This window comes from Tauraco erythrolophus, chromosome 5 (assembly GCF_009769465.1).
Source record: "Tauraco erythrolophus isolate bTauEry1 chromosome 5, bTauEry1.pri, whole genome shotgun sequence".
NCBI lineage: Eukaryota > Metazoa > Chordata > Aves > Musophagiformes > Musophagidae > Tauraco > Tauraco erythrolophus.
Window position 1 is genome coordinate 720,584 of NC_141469.1, and position 20,675 is coordinate 741,258.

General features: G+C 59.5%; 1 protein-coding gene across 3 annotated transcripts in view; it reads right to left on the reverse strand.

Annotated features, from left to right (window-relative positions):
* Positions 1–14,323: 14,323 nt before the first annotated feature.
* The window catches only part of G3BP2 (G3BP stress granule assembly factor 2), a 28,442-nt gene continuing 22,090 nt past the window's right edge, over positions 14,324–20,675 (reverse strand). For 2 of the 3 annotated variants that reach the window (XM_086612552.1, XM_086612551.1), the window contains 3 exons: positions 18,399–18,527; positions 18,088–18,206; positions 17,060–17,441 (listed from right to left, as the gene is read on the reverse strand). In XM_086612552.1, the coding sequence (XP_086468678.1) occupies positions 17,169–17,441; positions 18,088–18,206; positions 18,399–18,527 (521 nt within the window). In that variant the 3' untranslated portion in view covers positions 17,060–17,168. Of the gene's footprint in view, positions 15,204–17,059; positions 17,442–18,087; positions 18,207–18,398; positions 18,528–20,675 lie in introns of those variants that run through there. The other variant, XM_086612553.1, reaches the window with a different exon arrangement.

Genomic DNA, 20,675 nt, shown 5'->3' on the forward strand with positions numbered 1-20,675 from the left:
GGGCTGTGGGGCCTGGGTGGCTGGGAGGGGGGAGGGCACAGTGCGTGGACCCCTGCCGGAGGCGGGGGTCTGGTCGCGTTGTTCCCCGAAGCTTGGGACGCCGGCATGCACCAGGCCGAATTAAACGCATGAGATAGTCTCTGGGCGAAAAAGCACTTTTCACACATTTTTCGAGGATCCAACTGTTTATTCAAGGCGCGTACAACCGCCGGAATGGGCATTGCCATATTGAGACACTGTGCAATTATGACAGGTCATATTCATATACAAGTCATGACAGTGATTGATTTACGACCTGGCCAAAAGCCAAGCTCATTGGTTCCAACAAGCACAAGCTGTAAGCAGCTGGAGATGGAGCAGGCCAGGAACTGGAGGCGAAAACGCGCTGGAGCCACAGACCAACTGGAGCTGAAGCAGCAAACGGAACTGGAGACCAATCTGCACCGGAGATGAAAACGAGCTGCAGCCAAAATGGAACTGGAGCCGTCCAGGAGCAGGAGCTGAAACTCGCCAGAGCCATCCAGGGTCCGGAGCTGTGCAGAAGTTGGACCTGAAACCAGAGCAGAGACAAACAACAGGAGCTGGGAATGAGCTGGAGCCATCCACGAGCCGGACCTGAAACAAACAGGAGCCCAAACCAACCCAAACCAAATGGGGGCTCAAACAACCGACCTGTGCCGCAGTCCCCGCAGCGTCGGCCTCGGCGCAGGCAGCCCGGCTTCTTCCTGGGGCTCCACACCCCACGCGGGTCCTGGCGTGGCTGGGAATCGTCCATCTGTCTGTCCGTTCCTGCAGAGGGAGAGACGTGGGACAGTCGGCGCTCCCGGCGGCACCGCACGGCGTGAAACGCCCCGGAGCTGCTGCCCGGAACTCCTGGGTCCGTGTTTAGACACTGCACAGCTCTGACAGTTCACGTTCAGACACAAGTCATGGCAGTGATGGATTTAGGGCCATGAAATGACCTTGAACTGAAACAAGACAGAGCTGCAGCAAGCTGGAGCGTGTGGTACCGAGAACCGAAACCACCTGCAACTGAAACAGCCAGAGGTGAAATTACCTGGGGCTTCAAATGCCCTGAGCAGTAACACGCTGCAGAGACTGTCAGCAGGAACATCTCCTGTTGGAGCTGCGGCACAGCTGGGGCGTCCGTTAGCTGGGCTGTAACAAGCGGTGACATCCATCAGAGCTCACCTGCAGCTGCAAGAGGAAGCAGTGACTAACAGCAGGGACATCTCATGGCTGCAGCTGGAGGTACCTGGGCTCTAAGAAGCCGGGGTGTCCGTCAGCTGGATCTGGACTCCGAGGCGGGCACAGGCAGGGCTGTCCCCAACGAGGAGCTCCGAGCAGCAGGGAGGCGAGTCATTTTTCTGCGGGCAGGGAGCCCGGCCTCTTCCCTCGGGGATCAAATCCATACCGAACGCTTCTCTGTCTGGAGGGTCTCTCCCAGTCCCGTTCCCGAGGGCAGAAGGGAGGTGGGGGTCCCCCCGCTCTCCCGGGGCAGCCACGCTGTGACGGGGTGCAGGCAGGGTGACGTCGGCATCTCCTCTGTACCTGCAAACGGGGGAGAGAAACCGGTCGGTCAGAGCTCCTGGGGTGCACAGCACGGCCCCGCGTCACCCACTGGAGCTGCACGACAGGGAGAGGGGGAGAAATGGCACCGAGACAGGCCCCAAAGCCCCACGTTCTTCTGCAGAACAGCAGGCGAGACCGTGCACCCTGCCGAAACCCCTCGGCTCGGCTCGGAGCACTGCGGGCACAGACCAACACTGAACGAGACGGGGGCTGAGGACGGGCTGTTCCCATCCAGCGCCCGATCCCGCACAGCACCCACCCCCTGTCCACCACCCCGACCCTGCCCAGGAGCGGGACCGGGGGAGCCGCGGGCTGCACTCGACATCCTGCTACACATCCCTGCCGAGCCCAGTGCTACACATCGAATCAAGCTGAACCAGTGTGCCAAACACCAGACACAGTTAAGCCCAGCCCAGGTCTACACATCAAATCACGCTCAAGTGGGTTCCAGGAGGGGCCCAGAACAACCAGGAGCCCCACGGGGAAACAAGACAGGGCTGTCCCCAGCCCGGCCCTGCCCGAGAGCCACCCCAGCACTTGCCAGGTGCAGGCTGGTGCTGTGAGCTGGAAGCAGCTCCACAGCTGGAGGTTCCCTCGGCTCCCCCTGCAGCCACCAGTCCCGAAACCGTGGGGCAGAGCCCCAAGCCCCGGCCTGGCCCTGCCACAGCCGGGACCCCACCCCACGAGAGCTGCCGGCACAGCCCCCAGCTGCCCCCCAGCAGCGCGGGCACCAGCAGCTCCCAGCACGGCACGTTTTCCTCCTCCCCCACCGCCCGGCACGGCTCCCTCGGCTCGCCCCACCGGGGGTCTCCCCCCGGCCCGGCCCTGCCAGGTGCCCCCGGAGCAACACGCGGCCGCTCCCGAGCGCTTCCCGAACGCTCCTGCCGTGCCAGCGCCGCCGGCTCTGCCCGTGTGCCCGCTGTGCCCCTCGCCCCGGCTCGGCCTCCCGCGCCGGCGCCCCCCGGTGCTGCCCGTGCCGGGGCCGCGCTCCTCACGCCGCTCCCGGCGGAGCCGCTCGGCTGCTCCCGGCGCCGTTTGCTGGAAAAAAACCGTGAAAAGCGGCCACAGCGGCGGGGCGGGGGGAAGACGGGGGAACGGGACGCGGAGCTGCCCCCCCCCCCCCCCCCCCAACACACACCTCCCCGCCGGGTGGCTGCAGCTCTGCGGGCAAACAGACCCCAGTGCCCCCTCGGGGGCTCCTGCCGCGCGGGCTGCGCCCAGGGCTGGGCGAGAGGCTGCGCCCCCTTTGCGTGCCCCTTCCCTGGGCGCAGGGACCCCCCGACTCCCCCCAGCCCCTTCCCGGCCCGACTCACAGCCCCGCGGCGCTCCCGCTGCTCCCGAAGCGGCTCCGCCTCCGTCCGCCGAGCGCGGGCGGAACTGCGCGGTGCGGAGCGGGGCCGCCCCCGCGGAGCCGCCCCTAACGAGGCTCAGCCGGCCCTGATGACGGGCCGGACACCCCGAGCGTCGGGCGGCCCGTGGGGCGGGGGCGGCCGGGGGGCTGCGATCGGTCGGGGGGAGCCCACCCGGCAGTCCGGCACGGGCAGCTTGTCCCGGGCCGGCTCCGAGCCAACAGGAACGGGTTTGGGAAACCCGCCCGTGTGCGCACAGGCACAGCTCCGGGTGCCCTCTGCTCCGCAGGGCGGTGGCACGGGTGATGCTGGAGCACTTGAGATCCTTCCGGCTCCAAGTGCTTCCCGGGGCTGGGAAGCCGAGACAGCACGTTTTCGGGAATGCTGGCATGGCAAAGAGAAGTCTCAAGGAGATCAAAGCACATCTGCCACAAACTCAACAAGTCCGGGTCCGCGAGCGCTGAACGTGCAGCATTTGAGTTCCTCGGGCCGGGCAGATCTCCCCTCCCCAGCCCTCCGCTCCTTGTCTCCCCAGCACCCTCACTGGTGACTCACGGGGGAAATGGAGCTGCACAGAGCTGGAGCAGCACAGGCAACACGCTGGGCCCTGACTGAGACAAGTCAGCCCCCTGATCCGGTTCTCTGGGAGGACACACACACGCTAAGTGAGCTCCCCAGGCATCCCTGTCCAAGCCCCTGCTGCAGGGCGTCTTTGGGCTGCTCCCCAGTCGCAGGGCAGCGAGATTCTGCTCCTGCCAGCCAAGCTCTTGCGTCCGGCTGCTTGTAAGGGGAAAGCGTTCTCCTGGGAGGGCAGTCGGTCACTGGAACGGGCTGCCTGGGGAGGCTGGGACATCCCCGTCCTTGGATGGTTTCAAAACCTGACCACGCACGTTCCTCAGCAGCCCAGTCTGATCCCGCAGCTGGCCCTGGTCTGAGCAGGAGGTTGGACCGGAGACCTCCCGCTGCCTCTTCCGACCTGAATTATCCCACAGTCCTGTGGCACTTCTGGCTTCTTACGGTCCCCGAGACCTGTTTGTTCCGCCGTGGGCAGAAAAGCTCCTTCGGACAGCAGGCAGTCCCTGAGCGGCCGCGTGTCAGCCTCAGGGATCCCCGAAGCGCCCGTGTGCCCCAGATGGCCCCGACTGCCAGCGTTTGCCGTGGCACTGGAACGCTGCCGCGGCCTTTCCCCGCTGTGCGGCTCCACGGGGCTGAGCCGGGCGTCAGACGCGGTGCCCGGCCCGCGGGCCCCGGCAGCTCTCTGCCAGCCTGCGGTTCCTGGTGCTCAGGGAGCTTTCCTGGGCCTCTGAGACTGTGCGAGCTCTCTGCGGGCGTTTTTCTTGCCCTGCTTCCTGCAGGCCCTTGTTTTGGGAACTTTCTGCAGCGGCAGCTCATCCGCTGAGGTCCGTGAGAGAAAGGAGAAACGGAGCGAAGAGTTCAGAGCCGTTGCCCTGCTTTGGGCTGGCACACGACATTGCAGATGACTCGGATGGAGTCTCGTGGCAAAGGGGTGTCAGGGAAAGCTTCAAGCTTGGCAGCAGCAGGGTCCGAGATTCAGGGCCCTTCTGGCTCACACGATGCTCACGGAAGCGGAGATTTCCTGTGACTGGGTGCAACACACCACCTTGGCATGACAATGCAATCACCGTGGTTTCAGGTCGCCGTGCCCAGTTTCATAGCCACATATTTTCACATCAACAGCAGCTTCTGGCCAACAAGTTCATCATATCCCTAAGCAGCAGATCCATCAGCCCAAGCTTCTCCACAGCTGCAGCTGTCAGAGAAAAGGGCAGATTCCAACTTCGTACTGCCCGGTGGCGAGCAGAGAGGAGGCTGATGTGTCAGCCTGTGCCAAGGCACAGCCCTCGTTGCCCTAACTGGGCCCGTGGCAGGGATGTGGCAGGTCTTGGCTTCCAGTGAGGGTCTGGGGCTGAGCTGGGGACTCACACTCAGATCTGTCAGCTACGCAGAACGCCAAAAGCCCGACCTGCCCAGCTGGACGTTGAAGCAGTTGCACCCTGCAGGACTAAGGGGCTGCTCTTCTCATCGCGTGCCTCAGTTTCCTCTTTTGTTTCTGAGAGCCAGAACTGTGATGCGGTCTCTCCTGTTTCTGATTTCTCTCCAAACTGTGGAGATGCAGATACATCCACCCAGCACAGGCCACGCCGTCTTCATTTCTGCCATGCTGGATGGGATGGTGTCCATCAGAGCCACGTGTGCTCAGGCAGCTGGCGGGCGGCTGGTGACCTTCCTGGAAGAATGAGGGGGGGCACCATTATTCCCAGGCATACAATAGAGACTGGCTCCTTTTGGCTCTGAGCTTCCCATCACCTCCGCTGCTGCAGTGCCCCACGGGCGGCTGGTGGGGGCTGAAGAGGCACGCGTGGTGTCCACAGCCACGGGATCTGTGCGCTCTGAGTGCCGGCAGCCACATCCCAGACTTGTCAGTCTGGTGACGCCAACACTCCCAGGCCAAACCCAGCTCTTTCCCATTACCGAGGCAGTTACAGCTGAGACACCCCAACTTCCCAGTTGCTCCCCATTTCCCAGGTGGGTGCTCAGCCCTCCTTGGCCCTGGGGCCTAACAGGGACAGCACCATCTTCTCCAAGTAGTACACCATCAAGTAAGTGGGGAGGCTGCAGCGAGTTTTGGGCACCTCAAGCCCTCGCTCCTGGCGCTGCTGAGGTTTTTTACACATTTTTCTAACAACACAATCCCCTTATTTGCTTTTTCTTTGTTCGTCCCCGGTTCCACGAACTTCCCGAGTTTTACTCTGCCTTTGGTCCATGTTTACAACATCATGTGCCTGTTCTTGGTTCTTATTGTCTTCCCTCAGCCCGGCTGTTCCCAGTGATCCTGTGTCCCCTGGGCTGCGTGGCTGTCACCCACAGTGAAGGGAGACCAAACTGTCTGGGGGCCAGCCCCACCAGGAGAAGCTGAGTGCTCCCACGGGACAATGACCCCATCCTTTGGCTGTTCTGATCCCAGACACAGTGCCTGGCTTTGAAAGCTCAGAGCAAGGTCCTCTCGTGTGGGGAAGAGGGTGGACGTGGGGGAAAGGAGGGGGCCGGAGGAAAGAGAAGTGTCCACTGAGAGCTGTGTTCGTCTGGAAGGGAGCGTGAGCACCTTGTGTGGGGGATCAGGTGGGTGGGTGGGAGAGGTGAGTGTGCTCTCTGTGCCCGCGGGGGACTCGCTGCGCACCGCTGGCGTGACGTTTGGGACTGCATCTGCAGAAACTGCCAGGGGAACTGGCATTGCTCTTCGTCGGCACGGTCGTGTCCGGGCTCGGTAAGAGGACAGGGAAAGGCCGAACAGAACAGCTCTTTTTGTCTTGTTCAATCAGGTGCCAGAAGTCCTCAGCACTATTTCCGTCCATGTGTTGGTCACCCAGCGTGATGCCCTCTGACACTTCCTCGTCGTGCTGGTATCTGTGCTCGTCCTCGCTCACCCTGTGGCCACCATCAACAGTGCCCTGCAGACGTGGCTGCCCCTGGCAGGTCTGCGTCCTGCCCCAGCCCCTGTGGGTGCCCAGGGATCTGCTCTCTGGCAGGTAGGGAGGAGCTGGTGAAGATGCTGGTCCTCCTCTTCTGGGGAGAGAAGGTGTGAGCGTGGCCACACGCAGCATTCGTGGCCAGAGCTCAGCCCCTGACAGCCCCTTTGGGGCACGGAGAGCGCTGGGCTGTGTCGAGAGCATCGCAGGTGCCAGAGCCCACGGGCTGATGGGTGAACTTCTGCTCCCTTGCAGTGACATGGGGGAGCCATGCAGAATCCTGGGCAGGAGACGCTTCATCCTAACAGTTTCAATGAAATCTTCAAGAACTCGGGCAAGGACAGACCTGGCACCAGCTCTTCCCATCTGAGGTCACTCTGCAGCTGCTCAGCGTGTTTCTGGCATATACATTTGTGCAGCTCCTTCTCTGCCTTTCTGACTAACTGCTCATCCTGAGGGAGTCCCGGGCACGCTGCGAATGCCCGTGAATCCCCCGGGGCACTGTGTCAGCCCTGCGCAGCGCTGGCAGTGGGGCAGCCGAAGCAGTTTGCAGCTGCCAGCCTGCGGGGCTATGGCAGAAGGCTGAAGGGCAGACAGCACAGCCCCCCGGCTGGCACGGGGCGGGGGAAACACCTCGGTCTCCCCGGTGGTTTCTGTTGAATGTCTCCGCAGATCACCCATGCCAACTCGGAGGTGGTGTCCGTGCAGCGGAGCCTGAAGGCTGTCATTCTTCGGGTGGCTCCCTGTCCTCCTGCAGCCAGTCAGTGCCACTTTGGGATGGGAGATGCTGTTCCTGGAGGGATACACGAGTGATGGACATCCCTGCAGGTGGAGCAAATGGTACCGGCACGTGGGCCGGCCTTCAGTGCCCAGGACCAGGTTGTGTTTGCTTGTGGCACTGAGGCAGTGCTTCAGCCTCCACATCTCCTGGGGGGACAGATTGCTCAGGTTGCTTTTACTCCCATTTTTTTCGTGCAGAGGTTTAGATCCTCTGGGAAGAAGGTGTTGCCCAGTTCATAACTGCTGCCTGCTGGGGCCTTGCCTCCTCACTGCCAGGTGCCCTGCCTTCCCGTTTCTCCTGGTGCCCACTGCAGAAGGCCCTTTGCAGGTGGCCCTGCCACGCTGCCTCTGAGTCTGGGGTGACTGGTGCAGCCCGGGGTGCTGGGAAGGGGGCGTTTCCCTGGGGCCGAAAAGTGACTTGTTTGGTCGCTGCCTGCCCAGGGAGATTGGTTTTTTCCTCTGGCTTTGGTTCTTTTGGTTTGGTTTGTCTGGTTTTCTTTCCTGTTTTGTCAGTGTTGGCAGGATGATGGCTTTGGTTTCTGCAGTGCGGGTCCCCAGGGGGCCTGTTTCAGGACTTGAGGGGCCGAGGACCAGCCCCCCGTGCCCCGACGTGCTGCGGTCCAGCTCCCTCCCCGCCCGGGGCTGATGCCCTGCGGAGGGGCCGGGCAGCGGCTGCGGGCACGGCCCGGCCGCACTCGGGGTCCCCGGGGAGCGCAGCCCCCCGCGTGTCCCGGGGCCAGGAGCCGGCGGCGGCAGCGACGTGCGGGGCCGGGCCCGGGATCCCGTGCCCAGATCCGGGACCGGAGCGCGGCGGCTGCCGCAGTGGGGCGGGGGGGGCCCGGCGGGGAGCGGGGGGGGGCGCTTCCCGGGGGCGGTACCGGGGCGGGGCGAGCGGGGGGGGGCGGGGCCGGTACCGGGGTGGGCGGGAGGGGGCGGAGAGCGGGGGGGCTCCCCGGGGCCGGTACCGGGACGGGGCAGGGCGGGGCCTGGACGGGGCGGGCAGCGGGGTGGCTCCCCGGGGCCGGTACCGGGCCAGTACCGGGGCGGGGCGGGCGGGGCGGTGCCGGGGCGGGGGCGCCTGCGCGGGGCCAGAAGAGCAGCGGCGACGGCCGCGGCTGCCCGTTCTCTTCTGCTCCGCTCCGCGCTGGGCGGCCGCAGCGCCGGGAGCCGCGCCAGGACAGGTGAGCGGCTCCGGGGCTGGGTCGGGACCGGGGCCAGGGCCGGGCGGCGGCTGCGGGAACCCTCGTCCCGCGGCCGGAGCCCCCGCGGGCGCGGCCGGGCTCTGCCCTGCCCGGGCCGGTGGCACCGAGCGCTGTCCCGGGGCGGCGCCGGGGCCGGGAGCAGCGGGGGCGGCCTCGTCCCCCCCCCCGGCTGCGGCCGGGCAGCCTCTGCCGCTCTCGGCGCGGCTCGGCCGGGGACGGCCCCGGGGCTGCTGCGGCGCCGGGCGGGGACGGGTCCGGGGGCTGCCCTTGGTGGGGGCGAGGGGCTGGTTCCCCCGGGAGGAGGCTTTTTTTTTTGGTGGGTGGGAGGTTTCCCCTGAAGGAGGTTTCGGGGTTTTTTTTGGGGGGTAGGTTCCCCCTGGAGGAGTGGAGTGGTATTTAGGGAGCGGGTTTCACCTGGAGGCGTGGGGCGTCTTTTGGGGGGGGGACGTTCCCCCGGGAGGATGGTGTGTATTGTGGTTTTTTTTTGGGGGGGTGGGGGTTCCCCTGGAGTAGGTTTCAGAGGCCGGGGGGTCGGTTTCGCCTGGCGGAGGTTTGGAGGGGCGGGGATGCCCCTCTGCACGGGGGGGTTGCAGCCTTCCGTGCCTGTCCCGACTGTGCTCCCCGGGTGCCCGGGCCAGGTTTCTGCAGGGGCTGCAGCTGCTGTGCCTCAGCTGGGTTTGGGGTGTGGGGCTGCTGGAGCAGGTGAAATAAAGGAGAATAAAGCAATTCCCTCTGCGAGCTGGTGCTGCCACACAAAGACACGGAGCTGGACCCTCCCTGCAGGGAGGGTGCCTCCATCCCAGTTCCCAAGCACTCCCCAGAGTTGGTCATGGGGCCCCAGGGCTGTGGGTGGGCTCTACTCCCCTGCCCCCTGAACATCACATCACACGTGGGCTCTGAACACAGTTTCAGAGATGGGTTCTGAAACACAAAATGTACCTTAAGTGCTGTGTTGTGGGGCTTAGTCTCCATTTTCAGCTGCTGAAAAAGCAGGATTAAATGTTGCATTTTTTGGCCCTGACAACAAGCTCCCAGGGCTGGTTTGGGGTCTCAAAGCAGAGGCCAAGCCCTGTAGTGCTGAAGCTGAGAAAAAGACTAAGTCCTGTGTTTGGAGGCTGTGAAAACGCAGGTTCAGTCAGTCCTGTGTTGTCAAAGCTCCGAAAAACCCCGGATCCTCAGCCCTGTGTGTTTCAGGCTGCAAAGTGGAGACTAAGTCCTGCGTTTGCAGGGCTCAGCACGGCCTTTCTGGAGCTCAGAACAAGACTAAGTCGTGCGTTTTCAGCCCTTGAAAATGCAGGTTCAGTCGGGAGTTTCTGGGACTCCAGAAACAAAAAACCAACTAAGTCCTGCGTTTTTGGGACTCGGAACCAGCGGCGCAGTCAGCTGTTTCCAGCCCGAAAAACAGAGGCTCTGGGGGGCACTTGGGCTGGGTGGGAGGGAGACAGAGGGGGGTGGGCGAGGGCTGTGGGGTCTGGGTGGTTGGGGGGGGGGGGTGGGCACGGTGCGTGGACCCCTGCCGGAGGTGGGGGTCCGGTCGCATTGTTCCCCGAAGCTTGGGACGCCGGCATGCACCAGGCCGAATTAAACGCATGAGATAGTCTCTGGGCGAAAAAGCACTTTCCACACGTTTTTCCAGGATCCAACTGTTTATTCAAGGCGCGTACAACCGCCGGAATGGGCATTGCCATATTGAGACACTGTGCAATTATGACAGGTCATATTCATATACAAGTCATGACAGTGATTGATTTACGACCTGGCCAAAAGCCAAGCTCATTGGTTCCAACAAGCACAAGCTGTAAGCAGCTGGAGATGGAGCAGGCCAGGAACTGGAGGCGAAAACGCGCTGGAGCCACAGACCAACTGGAGCTGAAGCAGCAAACGGAACTGGAGACCAATCTGCACCGGAGATGAAAACGAGCTGCAGCCAAAATGGAACTGGAGCCGTCCAGGAGCAGGAGCTGAAACTCGCCAGAGCCATCCAGGGTCCGGAGCTGTGCAGAAGTTGGACCTGAAACCAGAGCAGAGACAAACAACAGGAGCTGGGAATGAGCTGGAGCCATCCACGAGCCGGACCTGAAACAAACTGGAGCCCAAACCAAATAGGGGCTCAAACAACCGACCTGTGCCGCAGTCCCCACAGCGTCGGCCTCGGCGCAGACAGCCTGGCTTCTTCCTGGGGCTCCACACTCCACGCGGGTCCTGGCGTGGCTGGGAATCGTCCGTCTGTCTGTCCGTTCCTGCAGAGGGAGAGACGTGGGACAGTCGGCGCTCCCGGAGGCACCGCACGGCGTGAAACGCCCCGGAGCTGCTGCCCGGAACTCCTGGGTCCGTGTTTAGACACTGCACAGCTCTGACAGTTCACGTTCAGACACAAGTCATGGCAGTGATGGATTTAGGGCCATGAAATGACCTTGAACTGAAACAAGACAGAGCTGCAGCAAGCTGGAGCGTGCGGTACCGAGAACCGAAACCACCTGCAATGGAAACAGTCAGCCAGAGGTGAAATTACCTGGGGCTTCAAATGCCCTGAGCAGTAACACGCTGCAGAGACTGTCAGCAGGAACATCTCCTGTTGGAGCTGCGGTACAGCTGGGGCGTCCGTTAGCTGGGCTGTAACAAGCGGTGACATCCATCAGAGCTCACCTGCAGCTGCAAGAGGAAGCAGTGACTAACAGCAGGGACATCTCATGGCTGCAGCTGGAGGTACCTGGGCTCTAAGAAGCCGGGGTGTCCGTCAGCTGGATCTGGACTCCGAGGTGGGCACAGGCAGGGCTGTCCCCAACAAGGAGCTCCGAGCAGCAGGGAGGCGAGTCATTTTTCTGCGGGCAGGGAGCCCGGCCTCTTCCCTCGGGGATTAAATCCACACCGAACGCTTCTCTGTCTGGAGGGTCTCTCCCAGTCCCGTTCCTGAGGGCAGAAGGGAGGTGGGGGTCCCCCCGCTCTCCCGGGGCAGCCACGCGGTGACGGGGTGCAGGCAGGGTGACGTCGGCATCTCCTCTGTACCTGCAAACGGGGGAGAGAAACCGGTCAGTCAGAACTCCTGGGGTGCACAGCACGGCCCCGCGTCACCCACTGGAGCTGCACGACAGGGAGAGGAGGGAGAAATGGCACCGAGACAGGCCCCAAAGCCCCACGTTCTTCTGCAGAACAGCAGGCGAGACCGTGCACCCTGCCGAAACCCCTCGGCTCGGCTCGGAGCACTGCGGGCACAGACCAACACTGAACGAGACGGGGGCTGAGGACGGGCTGTTCCCATCCAGCGCCCGATCCCGCACAGCACCCACCCCCTGTCCACCACCCAGATCCTGCCCAGGAGCGGGATCGGGGGAGCCGCGGGCTGCACTCGACATCCTGCTACACATCCCTGCCGAGCCCAGTGCTACACATCGAATCAAGCTGAACCAGTGTGCCAAACACCAGACACAGTTAAGCCCAGCCCAGGGCTACACATCAAATCAGGCTGATGTGGGTTCCAGGAGGGGCCCAGAACAACCAGGAGCCCCACGGGGAAACCAGACAGGGCTGTCCCCAGCCCGGCCCTGCCCGAGAGCCACCCCAGCACTTGCCAGGTGCAGGCTGCTGCTGTGAGCTGGAAGCAGCTCCACAGCTGGAGGTTCCCTCGGCTCCCCCTGCAGCCACCAGTCCCGAAACCGTGGGGCAGAGCCCCAAGCCCCGGCCTGGCCCTGCCACAGCCGGGCCCCCACCCCACGAGAGCTGCCGGCACAGCCCCCAGCTGCCCCCCAGCAGCGCGGGCACCAGCAGCCCCCAGCACGGCACGTTTTCCTCCTCCCCCACCGCCCGGCACGGCTCCCTCGGCTCGCCCCACCGGGGGTCTCCCGCCGGCCCGGCCCGGCCCTGCCAGGTGCCCCTGGAGCAACACGCGGCCGCTCCCGAGCGCTTCCCGAACGCTCCTGCCGTGCCAGCGCCGCCGGCTCTGCCCGTGTGCCCGCTGTGCCCCTCGCCCCGGCTCGGCCTCCCGCGCCGGCGCCCCCCGGTGCTGCCCGTGCCGGGGCCGCGCTCCTCACGCTGCTCCGGGCAGAGCCGCTCGGCTGCTCCCGGCGCCGTTTGCTGGAAAAAACCGTGAAAAGCGGCCACAGCGTGGGGGGGGAGGAAGACGGGGGGACGGGACGCGGAGCTGACACCCCCCCCCCAACACACACACCCCCCCCGCCGGGTGGCTGCAGCTCTGCGGGCAAACAGACCCCAGTGCCCCCTCGGGGGGCTCCTGCAGCGCGGGCTGCGCCCAGGGCTGGGCGAGAGGCTGCGCCCCCTTTGCGTGCCCCTTCCCTGGGCGCAGGGACCCCCCGACTCCCCCCAGCCCCTTCCCGGCCCGACTCACAGCCCCGCGGCGCTCCCGCTGCTCCCGAAGCGGCTCCGCCTCCGTCCGCCGAGCGCGGGCGGAACTGCGCGGTGCGGAGCGGGGCCGCCCCCGCGGAGCCGCCCCTAACGAGGCTCAGCCGGCCCTGATGACGGGCCGGACACCCCGAGCGTCGGGCGGCCCGTGGGGCGGGGGCGGCCTGGGGGCTGCGATCGGTCGGGGGGAGCCCACCGGGCAGCCCGGCACGGGCAGCTTGTCCCGGGCCGGCTCCGAGCCAACAGGAACGGGTTTGGGAAACCCGCCCGTGTGCGCACAGGCACAGCTGCCGGTCACTGCCCGGTGACACACGTTTATTCCCGGGGAAGAGATCACCCCAGCGGCGTCCCGGTACAGCCCGGGGGTCGCAGCCCGTCTCCGCCCCGTGTGCGGGCAGGGCGCGTACTCACCGCCGTGCCCCGGCTGCCGAGAGGCCTCCTCCATCCCCGGCAGGAGCCCGGCGGCCCCGCCGCGCGCCCGTTCCGCGCCGCCCCCGTTCCGCCGGTCGAGGCTCCGGCCCGGTGCCGGCGGCCCGGGGGTGCGGCCGGGCGGGGCGGGCGGGGGCTCCCCCTGGCGGCCGCCGCGCGTCCCCACAGCGTCTCGTCCCCGGCGCGGTGTCGCCCTCTGGCGGACGCAGCGCGGCACTGCGGGCGGCCGCTTCCCGGGCCCGGCCGGACCCCGCTCGGACCGGGGGCGCCGCCCGCTGCCACCGGGGCTCCCACCTGCCAAGAGACCCCTGTATTGCCATTCCAAGCTCTTTTTTTACCCCCCAGCCCCACCCCACTATCACTATGGTATGCATGTGGATTGACTCCTACCTTGCTTCGTTTCAACCACATAAAAAGTAAAAAAACCCCAAAATATACAGGCTGATCACTGCACAGCCATTCACTAAGCCTAAACATCAGCTCAGGTGCTCATAGATTCATAGATTTCTAGGTTGGAAAAGACCTTAGAGCTCATCGAGTCCAACCGTCCCTAATCCCCATTAAACCATATCACTAAGTAGATCATCCACCCTATTCTTAAACACATCCAGGGATGGGGACTCAGCCACCTCCCTGGGCAGCCTGCTGATAAAACGTGCTCCTGAATAATTATAATATGTTAAGACGTCATGGCACAAGTAGAACCACGTCCTGGCCGACCTTGTTTGGTTTCAGATCCTATTATCTCCGCCATCTCCTCCCCACCCCAGACACACACGAGTTTCCAGGCCTCCTGATTTACCTGGGAAAGCACGACGTGGCTCTCAACGCTGCAGGCCCTCAGGAGGAGACGTCGCGGGCATCATCGCGGGCATCGCATTTCTTCGGGCATCTCCGGCACCAGCAGATCTCGTCGCTGTCAAGGCTGCTCCTCAGAGGAGGTTTCAGTGACCTGGGCTTAGGAGTCTTCTGCAGGATCTCGTTTTTTAATTCCAGTATTTTAACGCCCACAACCGCACGCGGTCGGTCTCTCAGCGGCCCTGGCAGGGCTTCCGACCCTCGTGCCACCTTATCCGACGGCCCAGGGAAGGGCTTCCCACAGGCAGGGCAAAGCAGAGCTTAAGTCAAACACTTCACACGTGGCACTGCACTGCCACGGCTTCCCACCACCTGACAAACCAGCCAAGGATTTCACAAAAGCACTTTCTGTATAGCGAGGGAGGGAACAGAGCTCTACAGCGACCTGCATTCCAGAGAATTAGGGACATGGATAAATGCTGCAGACATCAGTAGTTTATTGGTATGTTTAGTCAAAACACATTCAGAATGGAAACGTAAAAGTAAAAATACTTTCCACCTGCAACAATTAAACTAGAATCTACGAGCAGATAATGCTTGACACGTTACAGCAATAGAGATGGAAATCCACTGTCTCGTATACCTACTAAAGCCAAGATGGTCAGCCAAGTTTGTTGAAATAGAACCGTAATGACAAAACACTCCCACCATCCACGAATCAGGAACTAACAGTAATGGTCAGTGAATCCCTTCCTTTGCTCTAAGAGGTACATTGACTATCGAGAGGGTCGAGGACACGTAAGAGTCCACAGCACAGCAGGTGAGCTATCACCGTGTAAACTTCTCTGGATGACGTTCCAACGGTCGTTCACGTCACTCAAACAAGAAGCAGGCCGGAAAGCGGAATGGCTCAGTAGCTCTAATACTCTGTTTGTCGCTGTTGAGATTATTCCCAGTGCCATTTGCCACCCAAACGAATTAGGTGGCAGCAAAACATCACAGCACTACAAAAGGGGGGGGGGGGGAATTAAAAAAAAAAAGGCTACACAAAACACACCGGTGGCCAACTGCCAACCGATGACAGCGATTTGTCCCAAGGCTTCCAACGTGAGTAGTGTTGTTGTGTGGCGAGCAGTTCAAGTACGACAGATTTCCAGGTAACAGCTGAAAAACGCCAGACCTTCAACAAAAAACTCAAATATGAAAACGGGAACGGGAAGAAACGTGCCCTGGAAAAAAAAAGCTTATGAAAATAGTGCAAGACTTACCACCGAACACAGAAGACCTCGAGTCTGGGAGAAAACAGACAGATGCCACTTCACTGTGCCTAACGTATCAGAAAAATATGTGCAAAATCTTCCAACTTACTCGAAAAGAGCAAACGATTGCATGACCCAGAGACAGATTGCTGTGATGCCCTATCTGCTTTTGCTTGGAAATGCCAGTATTTTATTTGAGGTCTTCCGTGCTTAGAAGCAGCTTTAAGTGGTCACACTTCCACACGGACGCACGCACGAACACCCCCCTCTTTTACTCCTGACGCCCCCGAGCCGGGCGCTCGCTGCGCGCCCCGGCGCCGAGCCCGGCTGTCCTGTCTGCTGCAGCTGCCGTCTACGGGAACGCGCTCCGGAATGTCATCCAGAAACAGAGCTCTCCGCTGGGAAACCCCACCAGTCAGACCGAAGAAGAGGATGTCTCCTTTCTGTCCTTCAGTCCGGAGCCACGTACGTGTCGACTTCAGCCGAGGGTTATGTGCAAAATGAGTTAAGAGTTTTTAAAAAAAGCGCAACTGGAAAACGCAAATACTTAAGAGCTGCTGTTTCGTTCTCGGAAAATTGCAGTATCCTCCTTGGATGAGCTCGCCCCCACAAAGGATGCTCGGTCCCGCCGATTACGAGCGGGCCAAAAGCGTTCACCCTTCTCCACTGCCTTCTTCTCACGCCCAGGAGAGATTTCAACTCTGCCTTCTTTAACTTGGACATCGCTTAAAGAGAAGAGACAACCTGGAGACTACCTGGATGCCTTCTTCCTCCCTTCCCCCCTCCGCAAAAAACCAGGCGAACGTGTTCATCGACGAGCAAGGTGGATGACCATTTTAGCAACGTTTACTGATGGAAAGATACTGCAATTTTTTTTTTTTTTTTTTTTTAATACAATTTTTCCATGATTTCTTCGAAACGCTTTGCAGCCGATCGGCTTTGCAGCACAGTAATTCATACACTACACTGTACAAAATCACCAGCAAGACTGGAATGATGTATTCATCGAAGGCACCATCATGCTTATTACATTACCGGAGAACTCAAATACAGTCAAGACAAACTTCACTGTACAATGCTTATCGAAGGGGAAAGGGGAAGGAGGAGTGTGTTGAGCAGCCATCCCTGTCCTGAAGAGGGGCAGATAGAAAAATCTGACGTGAGCTATCAAACTTGTGTACTCAGGGCTACGACTTTGAAACTCTGCGTTGTTTAGTTGACAGCTAAATGGATTCCTTCTGGAACGAACGTGGAGTCTCATTAAGGTTTGTGTGTGTATGTATGTTGGTCACAGCAAGCAGACCAGATGCCCGCATCGTTTCACAAGCTATTCTGTCTGAGTAAGAGGATGAAGGTTTTTTTTTCCTCCGATGCCTCCTGCAGATGTCAATACAAATGAGTTCAGAGTACCCATTAGTGCATTTTGATGAGCGCGTAAACACGAGTTTGTTTGGAGCTGAGTGTTCTAAGAAGGAAAAAAAAAAAAAGGCAAGCTTCTCCAATTGCACAAATTGCACTATTTGTGTTTCCAACAGTAATAGGCAGAAACAGTAACACTTACACAAAATGTGCAGCAGAGGGTTTTTGACTGAAAGGACCTGAATTCTAAGGGGTGTGTCCTTTAGTTCACTTTTGTTGCAGATAGGTAACCGGTCTTTTTTTTTTTTTCTCTGGTGTTTTTTTTTTTTTTTTTTTTTTTTTTTTCCAGTCCTCAATTCTCCAAGTCTACGTTTATAAATTAACAGTGTGACTCCTGTTGTGAAACTGGGCAAAGAACGTCCACCTCAATTTAAACTGGAAACCAAAGGATGCTTTCACATCAAAGAAAAGATCAGAAGGGCTGTGTCACATTCCAAAGCCAAAAAAAAATGAACAAGAATGCAAACACGATGGATAATGTACCACTGCCAAGACCGTCTGCCCGCAGCGGAGATCTCAGCGACGCTGTCCAGTGAAACGGCCTTCCATCTGCCCGGTTCCTCGTCCAGAGCCGAGTTTCTGTGCCATGCCACCTCTCGGAGGGGGTCCTCTTCCGTCACGGTCTCGCATCATGCCACCACCCACTATTCCGCGGGGACCCCCGGGGCCTCTATCATTGCGACGAATATCCCTACGATCGTCGCCTCCGCCTCGGGTCTCTCTTTCACGAGCGGCTCTTGTTTTTTTCTCTTCTACGTTCAAGCGCACCTCACCCCGGAACATAATGGGCTTATAGGGAAAAGTTTTCAAGGCACACGTTAGTCACCGTCTCGCCAAGCACGGAAACACCGCGCCACGGCACGCGTCAGCCTCCCCGCCGAAAGACAAAAAAGGGACGGCTCGCTGCGGCGCACGGCCTCAGCCCGAGAGCTCTACGGGAAATGGAACAGCATTTTGGCATCCATTTGGCATGCAAGGAACTAAAACATCTTTGTTGAGTAGGGGCAGGGCTGGCTTTAGCCTTTTCAGTTCAGGGCTAAAGCTCACTCCCACACGTTGGAAATGAAAACGGCTGCTCTCTCCTCTCAAATTCCTCAAGTTACAACCACAAATCACCTCGCTCCTTCTTCTCAGCCCCAGGACGCAGAATTCAGAGATCCACGTCATGCCCTCCAAAAGGTTCCGCACTCGACTTTCAGCTTAAAAGGATCTCTAAAAGCGCCAAGCTCCACGTGGCGCAGAGGCAGAACACCCCAGTTTGGCCGGACGCGGTTTGAGGAACGCTGGCACGGCTTTCGTGAGCTACAGACCGCTCCCGACAGACTGAGCGTGCCAAAACTACGTCCTTCTTAAAACTGTTTTTTAGGAGCAAACGGTAGAAACAACAGCGCTGCAAACTGGGACGGCCCACACCCCCCTCGGTGCCGATACTTACTTTTGCGACGAGAATTCGCTGGACTGGCTCAGAGTCGTCAAATACCACGAAACCAAAATTAGGCAGTTTTCCACCCACTCCTTTAGTATTTATGCGAAGCTCTACCACGTTTCCAAAGCCTGGGAAAACACGAGGGAAAAGCCACGTTATCCGAAACCACAGCGCCAGCGCTGCCACCCCTCCGCTTGTTCCAGACAGCACCTCAACTGTCACATCACGTAAAAGTCCCCCTGGGTGGCCCTAAGCGAGCGTTACGTGACTTTTCAACCCAGTTTTTCTTCTTAGTCTCCAGAGCTGAGATTGCTACTTACTCATGAAGAACTCTTTGAGTTCGCTCTCATCGATATCATGCGGCAAGTTCCCGACAAAGAGCTGGTGGCTGTCTGGGTAGCGAATTATTCGACGATTATCCGACTCGTTCTGTTCCATGTCCCCTCTCCCTGTCACCAACGGAAAGAAGATGGCAGAGCCACCGATTAGAAGATGTGTGAAGATGTGGACGAACACACCTACCAACAGCACCGAGCACGTTCGCTCCAACAATTCTGCACCTTCAGCTCTTGAGTGGGTGACGCAGTGGGAGGATACTATCTTCCTCTTACTCCTGGCAATTTTGTGATAGTATCATAGAATCATAGAATGGTTTGGGTTGGAAGGGACCTTAAAGATCATCCAGTTCCAACCGCCTGCCATGGGCAGGGACACCCTCCACTACACCAGGTTGCCCAAAGCCTCATCCAGCCTGGCCTTGAACACTTCCAGGGATGGGGCAGCCACAGCTTCTCTGAGCAACCTGTGCCAGCGCCTCACCACCCTCAATGTAAAAAATTTCTTCCTTAGATCTAATCGAAATCTCCCCTCTTTCAGTTTGAATCCATTGCCCCTAAGTAGTACAGTGTTTGTAGTACAAAGTGTACAAAGTGTTTATTTTCTTTTTCTCCAGTTTCTCTGGTTAGGCTAAATAAATCCACGTTGACTAAAACAGCCGGCAGACCAGGCAAGTTTGTTTCAGAGGGTGTTGTATCTTAGAATCATAGAATGGTTTGGGTTGGAAGGGACACCAAAGATGATCTAGTTCCAACCCCCCTGCCATAGGCAGGGAAATCCTCCACTACACCAGGCTGCCCAAAGCCTCATCCAACCTGGCCTTCAACACCTCCAGGGATGGTGATAATCTTCCATCATCATACTGAAGAAAGAGTTCACTACCCATTAAAACGTACATTTTAAGTCACATCTTCATCTATTCCTTAGCACAACACCAGTATACCTACTTTGGCACTCATACTGAAAACAATCCGTGTTTGCCGGTCTCCTCTTCTGGCTTTCACCTTCCACCACTTTGTCCCCAATACCAGTGAGAGCCCCTTGAGCTCTCTCCAGCTCAACCCAAGTATTAGTATGCTCAGCAGCACCTAAGACCAAATCTTCCCCGGTATGTCCCTACGGAATCGCTGCCTGCCCTGCAGCGTGTCAGCAGCACGCCGTTACCCCTTTGTACCCAGAGAATTTTGGTGTAGCTGTGTACCCCTTTGGCTCCTCGGCTTTCCCTACAAGCCCGGTTACTCCGCGCTTGCTGGCTCGTTGGAAAGGTTTCGTTACGCCGATAAAACAGCTCGCTGACTTCCTTTCCAAGTAAGACCGTAGGGGTGAAGCTCTACCATTTGGTCAATGGAGATCTCAGCATCTTCTCCCTTGCCTCTGCTACCCTCCAGTGTAAGAGCAGAACTAACAGACTCGGGCTCTCTTACACATTTTCTGTATGACCTGTATTACATTCAAGAGTAGGAGAAATGCAGATGTGCATCCTGATTTAGCCACAAGTGTCAGCTTTTGCTCCCTGCTGGAGATGACAAGTTAAAGAAAGAGGACATGTTACCCTGTAACAGGAAATGTTAACCTGTAATAGATACCACGGCTCTTTCTCGGTGCCTCAAATCGCTTCAGTTTCAGTGCTGTCCCCGAGTGAAGATACACTTCCACTGATCAAAGCCAAAAGCACTGCAAAGCCCAGCCCGTACCAGTTCGGTATGCACTGACTGAAAACCTTCACTAGAATCCACTTTAGCCAGAGCTGGTGGAGATGCTTACAGCCTCTGAGACATAACCACTGCTGCAGGCAGCGCTGTGCCAGCTCCTGCCAGCTCTGCTTCAGGATGATGGCAAACACCAGCCTCCCCCTTACGACTCCTGGCTTATTGCCACGCTCAGGGAAGATGAGGAACCGATCCATCTCCTGTAACTCCGGGCCTTTGTGACCAGCGCCGTGCAGAGGAGTGCCAAGTGACCAGGCTGCACTGATGAACGCAGCTCAGAAGGCCTTCACCTCCCAACACCACTTCCGACAACCGTCCGGAAACGCGTGCGTTTTCCAGCCAGACCATCCTACAGGTTCGGATGCTCCGTATGAGTAAGAAAACGCAGAGAGCTGCTGCCCAGAAACTAAGACAACACGAGGCAGCCAAACTGAGAATGGTATTTGAGACAATTACACAAGATGGAAAAATATGTATAAAATTATTAACTGACTGAGGCTGACAGGGTGGGAAGACTTTCTTCCAAACGAAGAGCAACAACAGGTATTCCAG